General features: G+C 39.6%; 1 protein-coding gene across 1 annotated transcript in view; it reads right to left on the reverse strand.

Annotated features, from left to right (window-relative positions):
• Positions 1-12,108, reverse strand: part of ADGRV1 (adhesion G protein-coupled receptor V1) — a 384,090-nt gene that overhangs the window by 216,011 nt on the left and 155,971 nt on the right. Inside the window, 4 exon segments of the mRNA XM_042447787.1 lie at positions 2,258-2,460; positions 6,650-6,905; positions 8,866-9,012; positions 9,996-10,200. Of these exon segments, the coding sequence (XP_042303721.1) occupies positions 2,258-2,460; positions 6,650-6,905; positions 8,866-9,012; positions 9,996-10,200 (811 nt within the window).

A 12,108-nucleotide genomic window follows, 5' to 3' on the forward strand; every position in this document is an offset into this window, starting at 1 on the left:
TGGGTGGAAGTGATAATGCGTGCAGCTGAATGCTGGACAGAGATTAAAGGACGGAGGTGAGAAAAAGGAAGCCCAGCCAGGAGGACATTACAGTAATCAAGTCGTGAGATCACTAGGGCATGGACCAGGATCTTGGCAGTAGAGGCGGAGAGATATGGTCGGATTTTGGCAATATTGTACAAAAAGAATCTACAAGCCTTGGCTGTGGTCTGGATCTGAGGGATACACGACAGAGAAGAGTCAAAGATAAAGCCAAGACTGCGGGCTTGCTGGACTGGTTGAATGGAAATGTTGTCCACAGAGACAGAAAAGGAGTGTTGAAGGTTGGGCTTGGGGGAAAGACAAGAAGCTCCGTCTTGGACATGTTGAGCTTCAAACGCCGATGGCGCATCCACTGTGAGACAGCTGTAAGGCAAGATGAGACTTGCTGTTCAAGCCTTGGAGAAAGGTCAGGGGCAGAAAGATACAGCTGGGTGTCATCGGCATACAGATGGTAGGAAAAACCAAAAGAGCTGATGAGTTTTCCTAAGGACAGTGTGTAGAGAGAAAACAGAAGGGGACCCAGAACAGAGCCCTGGGGAACTCCAACAGATAAGGGAACAGGAGAAGAAGTCAGACCCCCTGCAACTACTGCAAAAGATCTGCCAGACAAGTAAGATCTAAACCAGTCGAGAACAGAGTCTGAGAACCCAAGGTCAGAGAGTATGTCAATTAGGAGACAGTGATCAACAGTGTCAAAGGCTGCAGACAAATCGAGAAGAATAACAGAGTAAAGGCCATTAGCCTTGGCCTGTAAAAGGTCATTCGAGATCTTAGTGAGAGCTGTCTCTGTAGAATGCCTTGGGCGGAAACCAGACTGAAAGGGATCGAGAATGGAGTTGGCTTCAAGAAACTCAAGACAGCACGAATAGACAACCCATTCCAAAACCTTAGAAAGAAAGGGGAGAAGAGAAATCGGACAATAGCTAGACAAAGAGGAGGGGTCAAGAGAAGGTTTTTTTCAGAATTGGGGAAATGAGAGCATGTTTGAAGTCCGAGGGGAAGAAGCCTGTAGAGAGAGAGAGAGACTGAAGATATGGAGAAGAGAGGGCAGAAAGGAGGGAGCTATAGAAATTAGAAGACGAGTAGGAATAGGATCAAGAGGACAGGTAGCAGGTTTGGAAGAGTTCAGAAGTGTAGAGAGTTCATCCAAAGAGGCAGGAGGAAAGACAGAAAATTTGTTAGGCGAAGACGATAGAAGATTAAGAGCAGAAGAAGAATCAGGAGGGACTATCTCAGAGCGAATAGTGGTAATCTTAGAGATGAAATAGTTAGCAAAGTCATTAGGAGAGAAAGATGAAGAGACAGGAGGAGAGGGAGGTTTAAGCAAAGTGTTGAAGGTGGAGAACAAACGCTGCGGGCACCTCTCATTGGCAGAGATCAATGATTTGTAATAATTCTGTTTAGCCATAGAGAGGGCGCGTGCGAATGAAGAAAGAACAAATTTGAAATGGATAAAATCAGCCCACTCTTTGGACTTTCTCCAAAGACGTTCGGACGCTCTAGAGCAGGACCGGAGAAACTTAATTTTGGGGGTAAGCCAGGGCTGAGGTCTAGTCTTGGAGGAAGAAGTGCGTACAGAGACAGGGGCAAAATGGTCAAGAGTTGAGGAAAGAGTGGAGTTAAATAAAGACATAGCTGAATCAGCAGAATCCCCGAGATTTAGGGAAGAGAGAAATGAATCCAGGGTCAGACCAAGATGGTTAGAGTCGACAGATTGAAGTTCACGAAAAAGACGTTGAATAGTATGGCGAGGAGGAGGAGTATAAGTGAGAGCAAAGGAGATTAAATGATGGTCAGATAGTGGAAAGTCAAGTGCCAGGTAGTCAGAAATGGCGCAGTTTGCAGCAAGAACTAGGTCAAGACAGTGACCAAGAGAATGAGTTGAACAAATCAAATGTTATGTGGCAAGAAAAGAAACTGAAGTTGTGGTCTCTGCTAGTTTGAAGGCTCTACAATCTCCTTTCTGTGAGAAAAGTTGTGCAGTTTTTAGTTTCTGTGTCAAAAGCTCTGCAGTTTCTGGGAAACTCCAGTTCTCCGGGCAACTTTCATATAAAAGTTGTGCAGTTTCTCATCATTAGGGATGGATTTTCAAGTGTCCCAAAGCTACAGGTTGAAACCTGTTTCATTGTTTTTGGCATTCCTCTGGCATTGGGGCTTTGTTGGGGCTTGAAGCCACCCCTTCAGGTAGCTAAATTCCTTTTTTTCAAATACTCACCGGCAAAATTAATATAGTTACAGGAGCTATTGGTATATTCTCTGCCATGAAAACTGTCTTGTTTTCCAGTCTATAATCCTCATTTTCCATAGCCTGATTGACAAAGGGGAGTGAAAAAACAGGCTGGGGTACCAAGTGCACTCTGATATCTCCAACAAATCCTTGCTCTCTGAGAATATGTAAAGTAACAATAGTTGATTTATCTGAAAAGATTGAATAACATATTTGTAAAATATTACACATATGTCTAATATGTTTCTGATATGATTTCTGAGACAGTTAATTTGGTTTCTGTTACTTCAGTGAAATATATTCATCAGGCTATGAAAAAATATGAAACAATTACAGGCAAAATTAGAGGTTAATCACATTTTAGGGTACATCAGAAATGAGTTCTTGAAAGGTTCAGTAAGATGTGCTCCATAATTTTCAACAAATGCAAGAGAATGATTTTGCTGTTACTTTATGGCACTTTTTCATCCATTTCCCTATCTTCTCCAGACTTATCAGCATCATTTCACTCTCTTTAATGCCAGTATTATGGTTAAAATTATATAAAAAACATCCTCAGATGCAATGGCTCATCTGGCAAAATTTGGAGTTTGCCTCTCCTTGCTCCCTTTTATCTTCTCAGGTTTTGAAGTCCCTTGCGCTGGACATAACCAACTGAACTAAAATAACAGTGGTGACTCATGTTTCATTTGCTCCAAGACCAAGAGAATCTGACAGTACAGAAATGAATAGTAAGTCCTGGACTTAGGACAAAATAATTAAGAAATCTGCCAAAACAATGAAAAAAGTCAATATTATTGTAAGGGATCTCACGTGAATGTAAGGCAAAAAATAAAATTCTTATTTATTTTCTGCCACATTTATTAAATTCTACATGCAACATGTTCCTTTCAAAGATATTCTGAAGACAAAACATATATAATACTATAGTTTGAATACAGTGGACCCTTCCTATTCACAGGGGTTTAGTTGTGCCCCCCTCCCATAGAAAGGAAAAAAACATGGAAACTGAAGCCCATATTAGCCAGTGGGGAGTGACGTGTGTGCACCTGCATCAACATGCCCATGGATGCATGCTGCTTTTGGATAATATGGGACAGGGCAATCCGTGGGAGTGGTTGGTCCACCAATACATCAGGCCAGGGTAGTACTGCTTTGACACCTCTCTTCATATGAAGGAGTTCTTACCTAGATGTATCATTCTAATTATTTTCAAATGAAGATTAATTACAGTACTTTTCTAATCTTAAATTTGAAAGGAAATTTACAAAAAGTTGGATATTTATAAAAGAAAGCCTCATAAGAAAGTCATTGCTTTCTATGGGAGCCAGACCTTCTCCGTCTGAAGAAAATGGAACACTCCCCCCCCAAAAAAAAACCCCACACAGTTCTTAAATGAGAAAATTTCTGACTTAAATACAAAGAGAACATTTATTTTCAAAACATTAATTTACAAAATATTTAAATTATCATTTATGCCCTTGTTTGCATGATAGCACTGTATGATTGCAGATTAAGAACCAAGAACACAATTTAAAAATATTTTTGCAACACAACAAAGTTTAAGAAAGCCAAGTTTATCAATCAAAGATTTGCCTTATTTTTGGTGTAGTGCACAAAATGTTGACAGCTTTTATCAATAATAAAAAGTACATTTTATTATTTTTAGTACTTTTTGAATGTTTGAAGGCTTTATATATAACCTGGGAGATCCAGGCAACTTTGGCCCAAAGCAGACAGGCTTCAGGATGTGTTGGGGGTGGGGCATTCAGATAACGCACACCCAAAAAGTGTCCAGAAGCCATGCAGAGAGTGTGGAGAGCCACCACCAACCCAGAAAAGTTGGCCCAAAAAAGGAGAGATGACAAGCTGCTTCTGCTAGTGGCTAGGTTCAGGACTGTGGCTGCAACCTGCTTTCACAGCAGGCCATCCAGCCACCTCCATCTCATACGCAATAGGGGCCAACCAGGGCTGGAGTGGCCAGAAGCTGCTCCAAACTGCCAGTCTAATGCACCCCTTCATCAAACTAATATAGCCATCAAATGAAACAAAGCAAGAGGATCTTTGTCAGCCCATCCACATAGTATATTGCCCATGCCTCCTCCATCCTTGCATCTGCACCCAGAGATAGTATAGTCTGCTCACATATAACAGTACAAAACATACCCAACATTTGTGGGTATAATTTACATTGCTGGTCCTCTGGACATTTTTCAAGGTATTGAAAGAATCCCTGAGGTCTAGGTACACTGGATTATATAGACAGAGCCCTAATTTTTGACATGCTATCTCTATGTGATCAGGGGGGGAGGGAAAGTACCTTTCCATTATGCTATTGGTTGTACTGGTTTAAACATAACATATAAAAAGTTGATTAGCTCAATATATATTATGACCATATTATATATGGGTGCAAAGGTTGATATATCAATTGTTTGCCTACAGCTGTGATTCCCAACCTTTTCTAGGCCTCACACCCCTACCACAGAGATGTCGAAGGCTTTCATGGCTGGCATCCATAGTTTTTTGTGTTTTTTTTTTCAGGCTATGTGGCCACGTTCTAGAAGAGTTTATTCCTGATGTTTCACTAGCTTCTTTCTCTGAAGATGCCAGTCACAGATGCTGGTGAAACATCAGGAATAAACTCTTCTAGAACATGGCCACACACCCCGACCAAAAAAAACCCTAGAAATGTTTGATTGATGTTCATACCACTTACAAAAGTTATATCACATTTGAAGATAAAGAAGTCTAAATTCTAATTTTTGAACCACATATTGAGCCACATATGGTACTGTCAGTGAACAAATTCAACTTTTTACAAATGCAAATCTAAATTGAGCAATTAGATTCTAAATTATTCAGGAAAAAAAATGAGTTATGACTTGTGACTTGTCATCAAGGACACAGGCCATTCTGTCACACCTCCAGAAATTCCATCCTGCACCCTTTGGTGGTTTTAACAGAAGTTGAATTGTCATTTGTCCGGAACATTATTTTTTCTGTAAATTTCTGTGTTAGAAAATCTACAGTCCTATTATTCTATGGTTCATATGAAGTCAAAATACTTGAAGTATGTAATATCCTTATGGCACAGAGCTTTGTTTTTCAAAGAACCTACAATCATTTAGTTTACATCTCTCTTTAACCTACAATAACTGTGATCATACAGATAAAGGAGGCCACCCGTTTCGGTGGGCTGGCCCGGTTGCCACACAGGGGAGCGCAGCACGGTGCCTTCACTCTCCCCGTTCGGGCGGCCCCAGCAGCCTGTGCGTGGGGCTGCCCGAGCCGCAATTGGCTGGCGCAGGGGGAAAGAGAGGGACTTCCACCCATTCTTGTGGGAACTACAATTTCAGCAGGTGCTGGGGGCAGAAGTTCCTCCCCATTGGGAGTCGTTGTCACGTGGCACTGCCTGGGATTGGTGGGGAGGACGGGAGGTGGGCCCTCCGCCCTATCCGGGCCTCCCATTGGTTGACTGGCATATTTCAGGCCATGCGGAGCCCCAGCCTGCACCACTGCCAGCTCGGCTCACCCACCCACCCTCCCTTTGTGGGAATGAGGGTTGCTGTCACAACTTTGGGATGGTTGCATAGGTCTCGGATCTGGTGGGCGTGGTTTCCAGGGCTATGTAGCCCTGGATCAGGAGTCCAACGGAGACATGGGGGTGCTGTGAGCAATATAGTGTTGCCATTGCGGGGGCAACATCGATACAGCGTGCCCCGTTGACAAGGGATAGAGATGCAGTGATGCACATATGCGGAGATGTGATCAATCGCATGACCAATTATCAGAACAGATGGGTGTTTAACTAGTCTATCCTTTGTCATTCCGAAGCTTGGCCAAGATCAAGCACTTCGGTTCATCCACTCAGTCAGGGGATGATGGATGATAGATCCGGACCTCATGCATTAGAGCCAACCCTACGTTATGGTTGTTATAGTTGTGTAAAATAAAGTTGTGGCCTGTCTTCTTCCAATTGCTGTGTTTTGTATTTGTTCCGCGGCGGCTTCCCTCTGAGGCAATAATGTGTTACAGGCACAGGAAAAGGTGGGAAACATGCATTCATCCAGATATGTAGTTCATCATAGCAGACAGACATCTTAAATATGTGGGCTAACTCCAACTCTACAGGAAAGCATGACAACCATTTTTGAAGTCATAAGATATGCTATACCCAAGTACAAATATTAAAGTATAAAATATTTGAATGCGGATATTTGAAACATACATTTTTCTCTTCAAAACTACAGATCTTACTGGCATATCAAAATCTACAGGTGTGCTTTTTGGTTCTTTTTTTTAACTTAAGCAAGAACAGTGATCAAAATGTTACATTTATTTATCCCCACCCACAGAAACATCACAAACATGGCTCACCTTCAGGTTCTGCTACTTTAACAAAGAGAGAATCTGTGTGCCATCCTATTATGCCATGAGGAGAGTCATTAGGCAAAACAGTAAGTACAGCCTTTGCTCTGTTTATGTCAATGGTCGCTCCTCTTTTTGGATCCTGAATACCCACAGTGCTGACATGGCTAAGAGTTACAATCACCGATTCTGCAACTTCAGGAACAACATCTGCAAGGACTGTTAATGTGACTGTGGACAAGGCTTGACCTTCTGAAAAGGTAATCTAAATGTTTTAAGGAGGAAACATATAACATAATATTTTTCAAGTGTAACACAATGATTTAGAACCCAATCAAAATCAAGTTAAGCAATTCTAAATTTCTCAAAAGAAGAGACTTGTACGTTGGTTTGATTCACTTTGTTATGGTTCCACACTAGCTAAATCAGGCCCTTCTATTTCATTTTTAAAATATGTTCATGTCAAACAGTATGAATGAAAAAGAAATGCATATTTAAGAGACTTTTTCACTATTGAGCAGAAATAGAATTCTTTGAAATTCGGGGAAAAAATCATAAAGGCTGTCAATAAAACCTGAATGTATAATCATTCAATGTGAATCTAATTTAACTATAAAGCAATGAGATGTATCAGCATTCAGTAGAACTGAGATGCCAACATATGGAGGTAATACATTAAAGTGTTGGGTTGTTCCTAATCATTCAGTATAAGTCATCTGAACAACATTACTATATGCCAGTCTTCACTTTAAAAAAATAAATACCAATCATTTATCTTAAACTAGCAGACAATTTTGTCAAAATTACTTTGGATTAGATTATGCCCATATTTAAATGCTAAGAAGAATTAACTGGCCAGTACTGAAAATCCATTTCAGGACCACATGTTCAATATCACAATATTCAATGGGTCACCAGACTCTCAAGGTTAGGTTTTCAGGAGATGCAGTAGGAAAGACAAGATAGATAATTCTGGCCATAAGAGTGGAACACCGCTTTGATTTCCTTGTGAAAACAAAATGAGTTAAACTTTCAATCACTGTAGTCTAACAGGGAACTGAAATTTGTTTGAAATCAATAGATTGGCATGGTATACAAAAGACATGCCTAAAAAATTCCTTCATTTCTATTTTTTCAGTATTTTAAGAAAAATAAATGTAATATTATCTAAAGCAGATATGGAATGGACATGGTCTAAAGCAGGAAAGAGGAGACAGGAAAATGTCTCTCTTTAAACAGAACTCCACACCTTTCTTAGATCCTCGCTTTTTTTCTTGTATGCAGAATATATTATACGAAAAGCAGTCCTGAACACAGAAGAAGAAGGAATGAAAATAGGAGGAAGGAATATCAACAATCTAAGGTATGCAGATGACACAATACTACTAGCAGAAAATATCACAGACCTAGAGCAACTACTGAGGAACATCAAGGAAGAAAGTGCAATGTCAGACTTTATGTTGAACATAAAGAAAACAAAGAAAATTTACTGAAGTTCAACTTAGACAATGAGGAAATAGAAACAGTAAAAGAGTTCTCATACCTAGGATCAAACAATGATTGCAATGGGGACTGCAGTCAAGAAATCATAGGACTAAGAATGTGGAGGGCAACTATGAAAGAAATAGAAAAGCTTCTAAAATGTAAAGATATACCATTGAGCATGAAAGTTAGAATTGTACAAGCCATTGTATTCCCTATTATCATGTATGGATAAGAGAGCTGGATAAGAAAACGGATAGGAAGAAAATCTATTCATTCCAAATGTGGTGTTAGAGAAGATTGCTGAGGATACAATGGACAACCAAGAAGTCAAAGAAATGGGTCCTGGAACAGATGAAACTAGAAATCTCTCTGGAAGCTAAGATGACAAACAAGGCTGTCGTACTTTGGCCACATCATGAGAAGGCATGACACACTGAAAAAAACAACAATGCTAGGAAAGGTGGAGGGAAATAGAAAGAGAGGAAGGCAGCATGCTAGATGTATGGACCCAATAAAAGAGGTCATGGGTATGAATTAGCAGGAACTGATCAGAGCAGTGGAGGACAGGGAACTTTGGAGACGTCTCATTTACAGGGTCACCATGGGTTGAGATCAACTCGTGGGTGGGTAACAATAAAAGTTCTTAATGAGATTAAATTCAGTAAGCAAACAAAACATCTAGTAGAAATGAGAACTTTGTATGTTTTTTGCAATTTATGTTCGTTCGATAAAATACATACCACTCCTGAAGTTGGAAATATATCATTTATACTCCCACTGGCCTCCCAATGTACTACAACACGTCCATAGGTACTTATTAAGCGTTCAATATTCAATGTGATTAAAGTGTCCAGTTCCAGTTCTTCTACATTTCTAAATAAAGAACTCTAAAAATGTAAAAATTAAGTAGAAAAAGGCTTAAGTAACTTAGGATGTAAGGTATTATAAAAATATTACAAAAATTCAAGCTTTACTTCAGATGAAGAAACTGGGTTTCCCATAATTAATACTCAAATGGTTAGGAAAATTTAATCCACAAAAGCAATTTTAATACCCAAAAAACAGCCTTATGTTTTCAAAGATTTTCACACCTTCCACAAAATCATGATGGAGTAGCAGCTAGATTACTGTACTTGAACTAGAGTCATCTGGGTTTGAATTCTTGTTTAGCCATACAACATCAGAGTATGGCTAATCACCTTATCTTTGCCACCGTCTCTCAAATTAAATTATGTCACCAATTTGTTGGGTGGCTAAAATAAAGGGAGGGATTACAATCTATCCATTCTATTCTATGCTCTTTGGAGAAGGATGTGATACAAGTAAGATAGATTCAGGTAACATGACAAGAAATTCCAGCATATGATGAATTCATTACTTTGTGAAATAAATTAAGTACTGGAACTTGAAGGTACACATAATGATATGGTGAAATATTTTGCTTGAACATGTCAGTCAAGCATGATTTTATGTACCTTTTTATGTACCTTTAGAGTAGGGTTCAGAATCATGTGTCACTTCTTGATGTTGTTAGACTGTAACTCCCAGCATTCCTCAGCATTAACTGGCAAAAGCTACTGGGATATGCTATTTAACAAACCTGCTTTAAATACTAACCTACTTATTTATACTATATTATACATATATTTATGTAGTACTATATGCTTGGAAATTACTTGAAGGCACACAGCAGCAGCAGCAATAACAAATGCTCTATATTTATATTATACTATATACCATGCATACTTGTTTATACTATACTATATACTACACCCATTATTATAATTAACTAACAGAGTAATATATTTAATGATTCACATTTTCTTATAAAGATCTTCAGCAAACATATTTTAACATAATTCATTATTACCTGTGCAAATGCAATGATTCCATGAGCATCATCATTAGAGGATATAATTATAGTAACACAACCATTAGGACCAATTTCTGCTCCACCCTTTGGATTTTTCAACCATACTTTAAAAAATTCTTCCTCTTCTGGCACTGCATCATCAAAGATATTGACTGCTATCACAACCTCTTTATCTCCTGGTTCAAATATCAGTTCACCTGAACTAGCATAAAAACACAGATGAGCAGCATAATTATAATTTAAGGTTGCTTTTTCCAGAACAAATGTAGCAAATCATGGTATTATAAGAAAAAATAGTGGCTGAGACCCTGCATCGGCAAACATATCTCCAGCATATAGATGTCTCATGGTGCAACCCCTTTCCAGTGCAGCAGTCCCCTTAAGATGGTCATTTCCAAAAAAACCCTTTCCAGACTGGCAGTCCCTTTAAAATGGCTATTTCTGTGTTGGAAACAAGGGGGAGGGAGGCAGCAGAGATGAGTCCAGCTATTTTTCTTCATCTGAGTGCTAATGGTAAAAAAAATGTGGGCACACAATTTTAACTCACTAAAGGGATGTGAGCTAATGTGTTATATCTCCAGTTAGTTAGCATGATCAAGTGTAGTACATAATGTTTGAGTTACTGTTCTGCTTTGACTTAATATACAGAGAGAGAGAGCTGTTAGGTGAAATCCATCATGACACAAGCTGATTTTCACTCACAAAATGGGACTTTCCCCTTCCTGCCTCCTTACTCTGAGGTAGATCTTTTTCAGTATGGTGGAAATGAGAAAAGAGAGAGAGCCTGGAGATGACAGCTCAGATCCTGTGGCTGATATATGTAGCTTTTGTAACATTGCAGAAGAAGGTAAATAATACTTATATGCACAATATTACCCATCCAAGGAAGGAAGCTGCTCAGCACTTCTCATAACTAGTAAATGACTAGGGGAGGGTGTAGAGCAACCACCACCCTTTCCTATGATGGCAGCCCACGGGGTTTCTTATCCCACTGCTGCCTCCAATGTTCTGTAAGATGAGTAGTGTGGTATTAACCCAAGACCAGACGTCTTTTTTGAAACAAACAAATAAAGATTTTATTTAAAACAGTGGTTTGAAAACTGGTTCAGATGGTTCATGCACTTGTTACTTTCTTTCTTGGCTTGAACTTGTTACAGTTACTAGTCACTTTAGAACTTTTTAAACAATGACCACTATCTATATGTATCTAGGGTGTTTATCAGACGAGCTCTTAAAGAGGTACTATTCCAGTGTGACTCCTCTAGCTGCCTCCTGTTGCATGCTGGGATTGGCAGTTTTAAGAAGGGGTATTTAGAATTCTCAGGCAGAGAATCGCGGTTATTAAAATGGTCATCTTGCCGAAATTAATGTTTTTATTTTTAAACCTTCCGATTATTATTTTAAAAAAATCAATTTACAGACTGGGAAAAAGATTTGAATAAATTTATTTGGAGGGGAGCCAAGCCGAGAATTAAGAGTTCTATTCTGAAAGACTCCAAAGAAAAGGGGGGTTATGCATTACCCGACTTACAGGCATACTATTGGGCATGTAGCCTGATGTGGATTCAAAATTGGGTGAAATTGGATGATAAAGAGGTACTGACCTTAGAAAACACACAATTAAGATATGGTTGGCATGCATACTTATGCTATGACCAAGTAGGGAAAAATAAGGATTTCAACAATCACCCAATTAGAAAATCGTTATTGATGACATGGGTAAAATTAAAAAAGATGTTTTATCTCAAAACTCCCATATGGACTTCAACGCAGGAGGCTTTTTTCGGAAGATGGTTAATAGAAAATATTAATAAATAGAATTATAAATAGAAAAACCACCATCTTGAGGGGGAGAGAGGCCTGGCCTGAAGAAAAAGAGCCCTCCTCCAACCACCATCTTGAGGGGGAGAGAGGCCAGGCCTGGAAGACAAAGAGCCCTCCTCCAACCACCATCTTGAGGGGGAGAGAGGCCTGGCCTGGAAGACAAAGAGCCCTCCTCCAACCACCATCTTGAGGGGGAGAGAGGCCTGGCCTGGAAGACAAAGAGCCCTCCTCCAACCACCATCTTGAGGGGGAGAGAGGCCTGGCCTGGAAGACAAAGAGCCCTCCT

This window comes from Sceloporus undulatus, chromosome 2 (genome assembly GCF_019175285.1).
Source record: "Sceloporus undulatus isolate JIND9_A2432 ecotype Alabama chromosome 2, SceUnd_v1.1, whole genome shotgun sequence".
NCBI classification, from domain to species: Eukaryota; Metazoa; Chordata; class Lepidosauria; order Squamata; family Phrynosomatidae; genus Sceloporus; species Sceloporus undulatus.